A 15,148-nucleotide genomic window follows, 5' to 3' on the forward strand; every position below is an offset into this window, starting at 1 on the left:
GTAATTAGCGGGGCTATTTAATTTAGCTGGTCCGCTTCCGTGTTGTGCGGGATTATTTCGTTACTGACGGCTCATGTTCGTGTCGGCGCTGTTTTACGCCGTGTGTGTTTTCTCCCCTGTGTTTGGGAATATTTGTTTTGTGTGTGAGTGTACATTAAATACGCCACTACCCTGTGCTCGCTGCTTCCTGTGCCTCATTCCTTCACCATGACTACCAAGCCATTACAGTGTCCAAACTTTTGACTGGTACTGTAAATACTAGGCGGTGTCAAAGGAATGTCCAAAAAACGGTCTCCAGTCACCCAAGTCATAGACTGTTCTCTCTGCTAATGCACAGCAAGCTGTACCGGAGTGTCAAGTCTAGGACCATAAGGCTCCTTAACAGTTTCTACCCCCAAGACATAAGACTGCTGAACAATTCATCAATTTAAACTTCTGCTACCTTGACTAACCTGTTCCCCATAGCACATTGACTCGGTACCGATATAGCCTCCTTATTGTTACATAATTTTCTTGTGTTACCTTTAATTGTAATTTTTTTTACTTTAGTTAATTTACTAAATATTTTCTTAACTCTATTTCTTGAACTGCATTGTTGGTTAAGGGCTTGTAAGTAAGCATTTCACCTGTTGTATTTGGCGCATGTGACTAATAACATTTTATTTTATTTGACAGTGTGCTTACTGACAGTAAGATCATGTCCAAAAGAGGGGGGAAGGCAAATCTTAGCGTCATTTCAGCGGCATACTCCAAAACTGGTTGGCTGACTTCAGCTTTTCAGCAGTCAGCCTTTATCTCGATTTACACACCCTGCATCTGAACTTCTGAACGGGGAGGGGCAACAGAAACAAATGACTGGAGAAAAAGAAACACTACATAAGCAGCCATCTCGGATACAATCACAGTCGGTGTACTGTTTCATTGCATAACAGTTTTACATTCAAGGAGATATCCATAGACAGACACGATTTAGCTTCCAAATCTCACATCCTGGGACTACGGTAAGGAAATAGCCTAATTTAACACGGAAGGCTTTTGGACAGTTTCCTATGTTTTAACAATGTTGAGCTATGCATGCTGACAGAGTAGCCTTTGTGAAACTGCAGATGACTGCAGTACTTGAGGGCCGTGTTGAATAGTCCTGGTAGCACAGCTAAAGAGGATGAAGAAAATGTATCTTTCTCTCTCCCCAGGTTAAACTGCTAGCATGGCTGAGTCTGCAGCCTTGATTTCAGATGGTATGTGACATACTGGCTTTGTGATCAACTCTTAACTCACAAATGATATTTAACTATTTTCATATGGCAAAGGACATAACATTTATCCAAATATTGAATGATTTTATCACATTTCTCCAAGAATGGTATATGGGAAAAGAAAAAGGGAAAAGATTTCACTTTCGCTATTTGATAAAGAGAGGAAGTCCAGCGGCAAAGCAGAGGGAGAAGATGCAGCACGATAAAACTGGGTTGACCTTCTGCTTATTTTCTCATAGATGAAACATCGGATCGCGACACAATTTTCCGTTCCCAAAACTAGAATGTGTTATGAACAGAGTGCACTAAGTTTTTGGACTTGGGTCATTGCCAAACTCTCTAGAAATTATATTATTTAGAAGGAGTGCAACGGTAGTTTCAAGTTCTTGCGTACAAGCTCATACAGAGAGTAGGCGTTCCCTGACGTAAATATGCAAATACATGTTAAAATATGCCAATAGGATATTGCTAGCTCTGAGTGGTGCTTGGCTATGCCCACCTTGCCTCTTTCTCCCACAACGAGACAACGATTTCAATTTTAAATAGCCCATATGAACTATCTTGGGTTAGCTGTAAGAATACGTCTATACATTGTAAATACAGTTAAATGCTACCATGTTTTGTACAAAATCAAAGCAATGATTGTCCTTAAAGATTAACGTTGTGCGGTAAACCGTGGGGTGTTGAGCATACAGAGATTGACACAGAGACAGGGAGGTTCTAGTCAGCAAACACGACTTTACTAGGCAATAAAATACACATAACAACGAAATCACGTAGGTTTGGCTCAGCTCTTCTTCTCAGCATCTGCTCTGTGTCGGTCCCTCTGTTCTCCCCCACGGTGTGCCACAGTGCTCCTTTTATGTGCCTCCACGGCTGGTTGGCACTTTCCCCTAATTACCTCTACTTGGAGCCATCCGTGTCAGGGTGCCCAGCCCGTGTACTCCCAGCAGAGGGAGCCAACGTCGCAGGACGTACCTCCCCTCTATTACCAACCGCCAGGGTAGAGTTCCCGGGATACCACAGTTGTTATAAACTGTCAGGAATGATGCCCTGCAATGTCAGTCACAGAGACCATACCAGATACGTTGACAGATGTTTGTAAAGTCATATTTGTGAAACATGTGATATTCTAATCTTTAAAGCTTCCCTCCTAGTCCTACCCACTTAGGAGCAGGTTCACAGAGATGATGTGATAACTTGGCTTGATAACTTTGCATCTCTCTTATCTAACATCACTCCCAGATGCCCAGTTTGTGGATAAGCACAGGGCTGAGCTCATTCAGAGGGTTACCATAGTGATGGCCATAGCAGATGACCTACTCCAGAGGTGCCTGATCCATAAGGAGGTGTACTCTAATATCCATGCTACCAGGACCAGCCAGGAACAAATGAGACTGCTGTATGAGGCCCTGAATTCAGGAGGGGTAAAGGTGAAATCAGCCTTTTACAGGATTCTACTGGAACAACAACCTCAACTAGTCCAAGATCTAGGTAAGATCATCTATCTCCCTCTGTGTGCTGCAGAAATACAATGTATAAAGTTGGGATATCTTGGATTTTTACATGTTTGCTATTCATCACTGTCCCATGAGTTAAACCAAAGACAGTACCTCAATCGCAGCTCAGCCCAGATGCAATGTCATTGCTGCGGGTTAGGATAATGCTTACCATATGTAAGGATCAGTTGATTATGCATCAATTAAAACACTACAGGCAATGGTAATAAATGCTGAGTCTCTCTACATCCACACCAAAAAACAAAAACACTGATGAGAAGGCAGTGGTTACTATTAATGATCTGTTGCTCTCACATCCCAGGTGAACCCTCTGCAGTCCATGTCAGCACAACTCTGAATTCTAAAGACAAAGGTAAATTACATGAAATATTGGCTTCGCGATCATCAACAATTGATTGACTGACTTCCTACAAGGTTAAACTGTGTCCTGTGTTAAAATTGTTTAAAACGAACAAATATGTTTTGCGTTATTCACCAATGTTATTATTTTTCAGATGAGAATATTGAAATGTGCCAAACAGAATTGAAATCGTACCTGAAGAGAACATTTGAAAGAATATTTCCAGGAATAGCTACACAAGGACGTCCTACACTCCTAAATAAGATCTACACAGAGCTCTTCATCACAGAGGGTGGAAGTGGTGAGGTTGACAAAGAACATGAGGTGATGAAAATTGAGGCAGTATTAAGGAGACCAGCGACACAAGAGATCCCAATCAAGTGCAACGACATCTTTAAACCCTTACCTGGACAGGACATGACTATCAGAACTGTACTCACAAAGGGAGTCGCTGGCATTGGAAAGACAGTCTCAGTGCAGAAATTCATTCTGGACTGGATTGATAGAGAAGCTAATCAGGATATACAATTCATATTTCCAATTCCTTTTCGGGAGCTGAATTTGATGAAGGAAAAGACGCTCAGTTTGATTGACCTACTTCATGATTTTTTTGACGACATCAAAGAATCAGGACTTTCCAACTTTAAAAAAGTCAAAGTGTTGTTTATCTTTGATGGGTTGGATGAGTGTCAACTTCCTCTGAATTTCAACAGAAATGAGATCTGCTGTAATGTCACAAAGTTAACCACAGTGGATGTACTTCTGACAAACCTCATAAAGGGGAATCTGCTTCCTTCTGCTCTACTCTGGATAACTTCACGACCAGCAGCTACCAATCGGATCCCTCCTGAGTGTGTTGACCAGGTGACTGAGGTACGAGGGTTTAGGGATGAACAGAAGGAGAAATACTTCATGAAGACAGTCAGTGATGAGAAACTAGCTGAAAGAATCATTGCACATATAAAGTCATCAAGGAGCCTCGACATCATGTGCCACATACCAGTGTTCTGTTGGATCTCAGCCACTGTTCTAGAGAAACTGTTGAGTAAAGCAGAAAGTGGAGACTTGCCCAAGACTCTGACACAAATGTTCTTACAGTTTCTGATCTTCCAGACAATACAGACAATGAGGAAGTATCATGAAGACCCTGACACAAATCTCCACTGGGATAAAGAGATCATTATGAAACTTGGAAAACTGGCCTTTGAACATCTTGAAAAAGGCAACCTGATCTTCTATGAGAAAGATCTGAAAGAGTTTGGCATTGACATCAGACAAGCTTCTTTGTGCTCAGGAGTGTTCACACAGATGTTAAGAGAAGAGTGTATGTTCCAGGAGGTGGTCTACAGCTTTGTTCATCTGAGCCTTCAGGAGTTCATTGCTGCTTTGTATGTGTTTCTTTCATTTGAAGACAACAATGAGGATGTTATAACACCCCAACTACCATCTTCCTCGACTGGAATTGTCTTGTATGAAGAAATTCGTCCTGACAACATCTACAAGAGCGCAGTGGATAAGGCCTTAACGAGTCAGAGTGGACACCTGGACCTGTTCCTGCGCTTTCTTCTTGGCCTCTCACTGAAGTCCAACCAGACACTCCTTCGAGGCCTACTGACACAGACAGAAGGCAGCTCACAGAGCAACAAGGGCACAGTCGACTTCATTAAGGACAGGATCAGGAAAAATCCCTCTCCAGAGAGGTGCATCAACCTGTTTCACTGTCTGAATGAGCTGAACGACAATTCTCTGGTGGAGGAAATCCAAATCTACTTGAAGTCAGGAGGTGTTTCGGAGGTTGAACTCTCATATTCTCATTGGTCTGCTCTGGCCTTTGTTATGTTGTCCTCAGATGAGGAGCTGGATGTATTTGATCTGAATAAATTTGTCAGATCAGACGAAGGCGTTATGAGGCTGTTGCCAGTGATCAAAGCCTCTAAAACGGCTCTGTAAGTACTCTGCTTTTTGTCTCTCCCTCCCTCTTCTTCCCATAAACATTCAACAAGTGACAGGTAGTCCTATCTCAGATTCAGATACATGTTCAAAACATACAAACCTGGGCTGGGTTATGGACTAAAGTTTGAGAAACACTGGACTAAAACAGAGTGGTATTTTCAAATGTTCCTTATTTCCCAAAGGATGAATTCTTGCAATATCACTTGGAGATGTTGTGAGAATCTGGCCTTATCTTTCGGATCATGTACCTCAAGTTTGAGAAAGCTGGACCTGAGTCACAATGATCTGACTGATTCAGGGGTGGAGATGCTCTGTCTTGGACTGGGCAATCCACTCTGTAAATTGGAAACACTGAAGTGAGTATTATGACTATTACATTATATTATTGTTATTTAGGTAACACATCTATATCCAATTTATTAATTCTGGCTCGTAAAACAAATTATTGATTAACTTCTCAGCTATTTGTTGTGTGTCCTGAAAGAGTAAAACCCTTTGTACTTATCTGCAGGCTGTCAGGCTGTAAAGTCCAAGAGGAAGGCTGTGCTTCTCTGGCTTCAGCTCTGAGGTCAAACCCATCACACCTGAGAGAGCTGGATCTGAGTTCCAATAACCTAGGAGATTCAGGAGTGAAGCAGCTCTCTGCTGCGCTGGAGGTTCAACACTGTAAATTGGAGACACTGAGGTAAGTATTCTCTCCACTCAACAGGTTACGTTGTTAACTTTAGAGTAATATTTGATGAAATATACAGCACCAATGTTCTTTTTTCAGTTTGTTTGAGTGCAGCTTAACTGGGACATGTTGTGAAGCCCTGGCCTCAGCTCTGTGCTCAAGCTCTTCAAGTCTGAGAGAGTTGGATCTTAGTCGCAATGACCTGCACAGTATTGGGCTGGAGATGCTCTCTGCTGGACTGAGAAGCACCAATTGTAAACTAGAAACGCTGAGGTGATAATTATGTTTAATCGTTTGTATTTCATAAACCTGCACAGTATTGGGCTGTATGTAACGGGTGTCATAATGATCAGACCAAAACGTAGCGGGAACGTGTATACTCATCTTCTTTTTAACGTTGAAGAAGGAATACAAACAAATCATGTATACAAAACTAACGACACTAACAGTTCTATCAGGTGCTCAGACACTAAACAGGAGACAACTACCCACAAATCCCATAGAAAAAACACCCCTCTTAAATAAGATATTCAATTAGAAGCAACTAGGAGCAGCTGCTTCCAATTGAAGGTCAAACCCATAAACTAAACATAGAAATAGAAAGACTAGACTAGAACATAGAAATATACTAACATTGAACATTAACCTAAACCCCGGAACACTCTAAACAAACACCCCTTTACATAAACACATAGACCAACAAACCCCGAACCACATAAAACAAACACCCCCTGCCAGTCCTGACCAAACTACAATAACAAAATACCCCTTTACTGATCAGGACAATGGAGCTGCTCTCTGCTGGACTGAGAAGCACCAATTGTAAACTAGAAACGCTGATGTGATAATTATGTTTAATCGTTTGTATTTCAGAAATTGTAAATATTGTAAAAAAAATCTCTTGTAAAAAATTACAGAAGATGATATTTCACAAAGCATAATGAATGACTCAGTCTAAGATACTCTCTTTATTTCAAGCCTTTTCATTAATTATAATTGATTGATTTCTGTACATGACCCTTTCTGTTACTGTCTGTATTAAACACGATAAACTTGGTTGTGGTAGACATGTTGAGTAAAACAAATTATTGTGTAGCTTCTCAGCTCTTCGATATGTATGCTGAAAGAGTGAAACTCTTTTCTATTTCTCTGCAGGCTGTCAAACTGTAAAATCGAAGAGAAAGGCTGTGCTTCTCTGGCTTCAGCTCTGAGGTCAAACCCCTCACACCTGACGGAACTGGACTTGAGCTACAATCATAACCTGCATGACGCAGGAGTGGCCAATCTTTCTGCTGCACTGGGGAATCCACTTTGTAATCTGGAGACACTGAGGCAAGTGCTGATAAAGAATAGTTTTGTTAAATCTTGTTCTTGGAGACAACATCTGAGTTTCAGATAGTTGGGATACTGATGGTTGACACTCAAACTGTACAGACTCAGCTGAAACAGAAAAAACATATCCCTCTCTTATCTGAAGGCTTGAAACCTGTGGAGTCACAGAAGAAGGCTTTTCTTCACTAGCCTCTGCTCTGAAGTCCAACCCTTCACACCTGAGACAGCTGGACCTGAGCAGCAATAAAGCAGGAGACACAGGAGCAAAGCTTCTCTCTGCTGCACTGGAGCATCCAGGTTGTGAACTATTGAAATTGAGGTTAGTCTTTTTGTAACAATTTGTAACTAAACAGGAAAGGGGTTTAGATTTTTAGCTAAAGTTACTGTCACAGCTGGTATCAAGATGTAGTGAAGGCCTCTTCCCTTCCTTTGTGCAGGCTGTCATTCTGTAGTGTCCTTAGGAACGGTTGCTGTTCCCTAGTTTCAGCTCTGAGGTCAAACCCCACACACCTGAGACAGCTGGACCTGAGTAACAATTTCCTAGGAGACTCAGGAGTGAAGCTGCTCTCTGCTTTACTGGAGGACCCACACTGTGAAATCAAGACACTGAGGTACAGTTATACGACTTACAACAATACTTCATTCATATAATTCCTTATTATATTTTGAAAGAGTCAAACTGTGAAGTTCTGTGGCTCTAAGCTATGCGTTTAAAATTAGGATGAGGCTGTGTGACCGTAGTTAATTGCCCTGTTCTTCCTCGTCCAGCACCACTGGAAGCATCTTCCCCAGAGCTAAAGAACCAAATTAGAGTCTATGCATGTGTTACGACCATTAAATCGCTATTTAGACTGCCTGTCTGTGTTGTGCTTAGGTTGTAATAGCCCACAGACAAAGAAGTTTGTTGTACAACATGTCGATCATGTCTTTTGTGCAACAAGTCGAAGTTTATAGGCTATACCAGACAAAAATGCCTGACCAAAGAAAATGCCCCCGGAGGGGATGGCCGCTGTTTTTCGGGCTCCTAACTAACTGTGCTATTGTGTTATTTCGCATTGTTTCTAACTTATTTTGTACATAAGGTTGCTGCTACCATCTCGTATGACCCAAAAAAGCTTCTGGAAAGCAGAACAGCGATTAATTACCTCAAACTGGACAAAGTGTTTTTCTTTAATGAGTCCACGCAAAGGATATACTGTTTCTCCGAGACCAGTCCCAAATCCTCGCCATTCATGTGAAAAAAAGACGGAGGTACAGGGGGCAGAGATTGGGGTGCCTTATGGGAATTCATCGGCGAGTGGGTAACCCCTCTCTACCATCCGTTCTATTGGCCAAAATGCAATCACTGGAAAATTACCTGGATGAGCTCCTTTCAAGACTATCCTACCAACGGGACATTAAACTGTAATATCTTGTGTTTCACCGAGTCGTGGCTGAATGACGACACTGATAATATGCAGTTGGCTGGGTTTTCCGTGCATCCTCAAGACAGAACGTAGCTGTTCTTTGTTTATTTGTCAATAACTGCTGGTGCTCAATGTCTAATATTAAGGAAGTGTGGTGGATAATATAAAATAAGGATTTGCTGGAGTCCAAGTCAAACTAAGATTCTTTATTTTTCTGAGTTCAGGAGAATAACATAGTTACATTGTGCAGTGCAGACAGTCTGAATTCCGAAGCATTGGGTGATAAGCACAAATCTCTACAGTTCCCTGTTCTTGGGCCAGCACCACTGGAAGCATCTTTTCAGTTCTCCTTTTATCTATACAAGGACATAGGAGCAAGCTGGTTTGCAACCCAGTTATACTCAGAAAAACAGGAGATTATAATAGGACAGTTTCACAAGGTTAGTCACATACTCAGTTATGTGGACACATACAAATAAAATGTCCCATAACAGAAGTCTCGAGGTATTGCTCACCTGAGAAAGAGTACCTCATGTTAAGTTGTAGACCACACTATCTACCAAGAGAGTTTTCATCTATATTTTTCTTAGCCGTCTATTTACCACCACAAACCAATGCTGGAACTAAGACCGCACTCAACAAGCTGTATAAGGCCATAAGCAAACAAGATAATGTTCATCCAGAAGTAGCACTCCTAGTGGCCGGGGACTTTAATGCAGGCAAACTTAAATCCTTTTTACCTCTTTTCTACCAGCATGTCACATGTGCAACCAGAGGGGAAAAAACTCTAGACCACCTTTACACCACACACAGAGACGCATACAAATCTCTCCCTCGCCCTCCATTTGGCAAATCTGACCATAATTCTATCCTCCTGATTCCAGCTTACAAGCAAAAATTAAAGCAGGAAGGACCAGTGACACGCTCAATACGGAATTGGTCAGATGAAGCGGATGCTTCACTACAGGACTGTTTTGCTAGCACAGACTGGAATATGTTCCAGGATTCATCCAATAGCATTGAGGAGAATACCACCTCAGTCACCGGCTTCATCCATAACTGCATTGACGACGTCGTCCCCACAGTGAACGTACGTACATTTTCCAACCATGGTTTACAGGCAACATCCACACAGAGCTAAAGGCTAGAGCTGCTGCTTTCAAGGAGAGGGACACTAATCCGGACGCTTATAAGAAATCCCGCTATGCCCTCAGACGAACCATCAAACAGGCAAAGTGTCATTATAGGACTAAGATTGACTACTACTACACCGGATCTGACGCTCGTCAGATGTGGCAGGGCTTGCAAACTATTACAGACTACAGGCGAAAACCCATCCGCGAGCTGCCCAGTGATGTGAGCCTAACAGACGGACTAAATGCCTTTTATTGTCGCTTCGAGGCAAGCAACACTGAAGCATGCATGAGAGCACCAGCTGTTCCGTACGACTGTGTGATTAAGCTCTCCGTAGCCGATGTGAGCAAGCCCTTTAAACAGGTCAACGTTCACAAGGCTGCAGGGCCAGACAGATTACCAAGACGTGTACTCAGAGCATGCGCAGACCAACTGACAAGTGTCTTCACTGACATTTTCTGTAATACTAACAGTTGAAGTCAGAAGTTTACATTCACCTTAGCCAAATACATTTAAACTCAGTTTTTCATAATTCCTGACATTTAATCCGAGTAAAAATTCCAAGTCTTAGGTCAGTTAGTCTCAGCACTTTATTTTAAAAATGTGAAATGTCAGAATAATAGTAGAGAGATTGATTTATTTCAGCTTTTATTTCTTTTATCACATTCCCAGTGGGTCAGAAGTTTACATACACTCAATTAGTATTTGGCAGCATTGCCTTTAAATTGTTTAACTTGGGTCAAACATTTTGGGGAGCCTTCCACAAGCTTCCCACAATAAGTTGGGTGAATTTTGGCCCATTCCTCCTGACAGAGCTGGTGTAACTGAGTCAGGTTTGTAGGCCTCCTTGCTCGTACACGCTTTTTCAGTTCTGCACAAATGTTCTATAGGATTGAGGTCAGGGCTTTGTGATGGCCACTCCAATACCTTGACTTTGTTGTCCTTAAGCCATTTTGCCACAACTTTGGAAGTATACTTGGGTTCATTGTCCATTTGGAAGACCCATTTGCGACCAAGCTTTAACTTCCTGACTGATGTCTTGAGATGTTGCTTCAATAAACCCACGTAATTTTCCTTCCTCTATTTCGTGAAGTGCACCAGTTCCTCCTGCAGCAAAGCACCCCCACAACATGATGCTGCCACCCCCGTGTTTCACGGTTGGGAGTGTGTTCTTCGGCTTGCAAGCCTCCCCCTTTTTCCTCCAAACATAACGATGGTCATTTTGGCCAACAGTTCTATTTTTGTTTCATCAGACCAGAGGACATTTCTCCAAAAAGTATGATCTTTGTCCCCATGTGCCGTTGCAAACCGTTGTCTGGCTTTTTTATGGCGGTTTTGGAGCAGTGGCTACTTCCTTGCTGAGCGGCCTTTCAGGTTATGTCAATATAGGACTCGTTTTACTGTGGATATAGATACTTTTGTTCCTGTTTTCTCCAGCATCTTCACAAGGTCCTTTGCTGTTGTTCTGGGATTGATTTGCACTTTTTGCACCAAAGTACGTGTCTACATCCTGAGTGGTATGATGGCTGCGTGGTCCCATGGTGTTTATACTTGCGTACTATTGTTTGTACAGATGAATGTGGTACCTTCAGGCATTTGGAAATTGCTCCCAAGTATGAACCAGACTTGTGGAGGTCTACAATTTGTTTTCTGAGGTCTTGGCTGATTTCTTTTGATTTTCCCATTATATCAAGCAAAAAGGCACTGAGTTTGAAGGTAGTCCTTGAAATACATCCACAGGTACACCTCCAATTGACTCAAATGATATCAATTCGCCTATCAGAAGCTTCTAAAGCCATGACATCTTTTTCTGGAGTTTTCCAAGCTGTTTAAAGGCACAGTCAACTTAGTGTATGTAAACTTCTGACCCACTGGAATTGCGATACAGTGAATTATAAGTGAAATAATCTGTCTGTAAACAATTGTTGTAAAAATTACTTGGTCATGAACAAAGTCGATGTCTTATCCCACTTGTCAAAACTATAGTTTGTTAACAAGAAATTTGTGGAGTGGTTGAAAAACTGTTTTAATTACTCCAACCTAAGTATATGCAAACTTCCGACTTCAACTGTACATGTTTCAAGCAGACCACCATAGTCCCTGTGCCCAAGAAAGCGAAGGTAGCCTGCCTAAATGACTACCGCCCCGTAGCACTCACGTGGGTAGCCATGAAGTGCTTTGAAAGGCTGGTCATGACTCACATCAACACCATCATCCCCTCACGCGTGCATCCTTAGTACACTCCTGTACTCCCTGTTCACCCACGACTGCGTGGTCAAGCACGACTCCACCACCATCATTAAGTTCGCTGACAACACAACAGTGGTAGACCTGATCACCGACAATGATGAGACAGCCTATAGGGAGGAGGACAGAGACAGGACAACAATGGAGCTGATCGTGGACTACAGGAAAAGGACGGCCGAACATGCCCCCATTCACAGCGATGGGGCTGTAGTGGAGCGGGTCAAGAGTTTCAAGTTCCTTGGTGTCCACCACTCGCCTTTTCCCCCTCAGGAGACTGAAAAGATTTGGCATGGGTCCCCAGATCCTCAAAATGTTCTACAGCTGCACCATCGAGTATTCTCACCGCCTGGTATGGCAACTGCTCGGTGTCTGACCGTAAGGCGCTACAGAGGGCATTGCATATGGCCCAGTACATCACTGGGGCCAAGCTTCCTGCCATCCAGGACCTGTATACTAGGTGGTGTGAGAGGAAGGCCCAAAAAATGGTCAAAGACTCCAGTCACCCAAGTCATGGACTGTTCTCTCTGCTACCACACGACAACCGGCACCAGAGCGACAAGTCTTTGTCCAAAAGGCTCCTTATCAGCTTCTACACCCAAGCCATAAGACTGCTGAACAATTAATCAAATGGCCACACAGACTATTTACATTGATCCCCAACCTCCCCTTTGTTTTAACTATGCACATTGACTCGGAACCGGTACTCCCTGTACATAGCCTCGTTATTGTTATTTTATTTTGTGTTCATTTTTATTTTTACTTTAGTTTTTGAGTAAATATTTTCTTAATTCTATTTCTTGAACTGCATTGTTGGTTAAGGGCTTGTAAGTAAGCATTTCACTGTAAGGTCTACATCTGTTGTATTCGGCTAATGTGACAAATACAATTTTATTTTATTTGAATCTGTGTATAGAAAATCCGGCACATGCACAAACGCTTTTTTTCCTATCGGGAAGAGCATTCCAGAGAATTCAGCAATGCAGCCACTCCTTTGACGTTATAACATTGTATTTCTTTCTGCAGGCTTACAGACTGTTACATTTCAGAGGAAGCATTTGTTTCTCTGGCTTCAGCCCTGAAATCAAACCCCTCACACCTGAGAGAGCTGGACCTGACCAGGAATAATGGAGGAGACTCAGGAGTGAAGCTGCTCTGTGCTGGACTGAAGGATCCATGCTGTAAACTGGAGAAACTGAGGTGAGTTTTATAAATCGGCAGTGTTTAACTAATTACTGTGGCTAAGAGAAAATTCTGTTTCTCATTATCTGTTGACATTTTTACCAGCCTGTTTTGTTGTAAACTGAGTTGGGAATGCTGTGAGGCAATGGCAGCAGCTCTCAGCTCAACCTCAAGTCTGAGAGAGCTGGACCTGAGTCACAATTATCTGGGGAATTCAGGAGTGATGATGCTCTCTGCAGGATTAGGCAATCCTCACTGTAAACTGATGATTCTGAGGTATTGGATTTAATTGAACCATTTTTATTGATTTTAAACTCGCCAATTATTTGTCTTATTTTAGATTTTCTCAACCTTTGAATTCAATTTCAGAAATGGCTAAGTGAATTACTTTCATCCTCTGCAGGCTCTGTAATTGTGATATGACAGAGGAAGGCTGTGCTTCTCTGGCCACAGCGCTGAGGTTAAATCCCTCTCACCTGAAAGATCTTGACCTGAGTTCCAATTCTCCAGGAGACCCAGGAATGAATCTGCGCTTTGCTGTGCTAGTGGATCCCTGTTGTAAACTGGAGATTTTGACGTGATTAATCATGACAAACCTTTGTGACATTACAATCACCGCAATTTGCTTATTCCATGTTGTGGGTTTGATTTATTTAACGCTATGGTTATAAATGTATTATACAAACTAGAAAGTCATTCCTATCATATTACAGTTGTCATCCTAAGTTTCAGTGTTTTTTGTTTTCCCTCCAGTCTGGATGACTGTAACCTCACCGAGAATTGCTGTGCAGCACTGGCCACTGCTCTCAGCTCAAACTCCTGTAGTCTGAAAAACCTGAACCTGAGTGACAATAACCTATATGATTCAGGAGTACAGCTACTCTCAGCTGGACTGAAGAAAACACAGTGTAAACTGGAGACACTGAAGTAGGTTTACATGGCTTAGCCTTAGCCAATGCAGATGTGGGCTTTATACTGAAAAGTTTTATACAATCATTTTTGATCTGACATGGAATAACTGGATTCTCTTCCTGTAGGGTAGCAAACTGTAAGTTCAAAGAGGATGGCTGTGTTGCTCTGGCCTCAGCTCTAAGCTCCAACCCCTTCCACCTGACAGAGCTCGATCTGAACCAGAACAGGTATGGGCGTGGAAAAGCCTTGCTCAAAGCACTGCAGAAGGATCCACACTGTAAACTAGAGAAAGTGGGGTGAGTGGTATAGTTGTGGTATAGTGTCAAGAGTATCACAAATGTCATTCAATATGTGTTTGTGTTTGTTAATATTGCAAGTCATTGAGTTTCATTGATAATGCAAGGTGACTGAAAACAAATATACCTTAATAGTGGCACAGTAAAATGATAAAGAGCTTGTGTTGCACTCTTTATTACACCGTATGTTTCTTTCCGATGATCCTGTATTTAGCTCTCCTGTATACATACGACTCATTATTGTTCTGCAAAATCCTTTCTTTTAGATTGGTCCCAATGTGAAACAGCCATCTTCGTACAGGACATAGTAATCAGCCGCATTCTGAAGAGACAGTCAAGAAGTGACGTGGACGCAGTGCTCAACCGTTCTTGAAACCACTGAACTGAAAACATGCTGTGTGTAGACCAAATAGACCAAACAGATGCAGCGTAGCATTAAAAACAAGTGAGATTAATACACTTTTTGATTATGCTTTATCATTTTGAAGACGCTCAACACCTACTTTACAAATGTAATGCATTTGTATGCAGTACAGTACTGATCTTTGAAAAATATATAGGCGTATGTATTTTCCTGGATATATGTGTACATATTTACAAGGTTTTATACACATTGTATAAGGGGATTGATTGTCAATGTTCTATTTAATGTCATAGGAATAAAATACAATGTTAGAATGATACATCATTGTGCATATTCTTAGACATCCTCATCAAATGAATATCTTAAGATAGTTTGTCGTACATGCGCGCGCACACACACACACACAGGTCTGCTGGTTTAAAGGCTTTATTCTCCTGTTTCCATTAGGGGCCTCATTAGTGTCCTCATCCGGGCCCTGTGAAAAAGAGACTGTTTGTATAGTAAGTCCAGTGCAGCTAGATATGTGACCATGTCAA

The 15,148-nt window shown here is 42.0% G+C and overlaps 1 protein-coding gene across 3 annotated transcripts; it reads left to right on the forward strand.

The window, feature by feature from the left end:
* Positions 1-846: 846 nt before the first annotated feature.
* LOC106573405 (uncharacterized) lies at positions 847-14,707 on the forward strand. 3 transcript variants are annotated; one of them, XM_045697120.2, is made up of 17 exons: positions 848-1,001; positions 1,194-1,238; positions 2,502-2,750; positions 3,078-3,128; positions 3,271-5,062; positions 5,252-5,425; positions 5,581-5,754; positions 5,842-6,015; positions 6,898-7,074; positions 7,220-7,393; positions 7,512-7,685; positions 12,885-13,058; positions 13,146-13,316; positions 13,444-13,617; positions 13,794-13,967; positions 14,078-14,248; positions 14,515-14,707. In XM_045697120.2, exons 2-17 carry the CDS (start codon positions 1,208-1,210, stop codon positions 14,528-14,530), a joined length of 4,050 nt encoding a protein of 1,349 aa, XP_045553076.2. In that variant the 5' UTR covers positions 848-1,001; positions 1,194-1,207; the 3' UTR covers positions 14,531-14,707. The 3 variants fall into 3 exon arrangements, 2 of the variants coding, with proteins under 2 accessions (XP_045553076.2, XP_014003900.3); XM_014148425.3 differs by lacking the exon at positions 1,194-1,238 and having other exon boundaries at positions 869-1,001; XR_001321339.3 differs by lacking the exons at positions 14,078-14,248; positions 14,515-14,707 and having other exon boundaries at positions 847-1,001; positions 13,444-13,678; positions 13,794-13,916.
* Positions 14,708-15,148: the final 441 nt, after the last annotated feature.

This window comes from Salmo salar, chromosome 16, assembly GCF_965601325.2.
Source record: "Salmo salar chromosome 16, fSalSal1, whole genome shotgun sequence".
Lineage (NCBI taxonomy): Eukaryota > Metazoa > Chordata > Actinopteri > Salmoniformes > Salmonidae > Salmo > Salmo salar.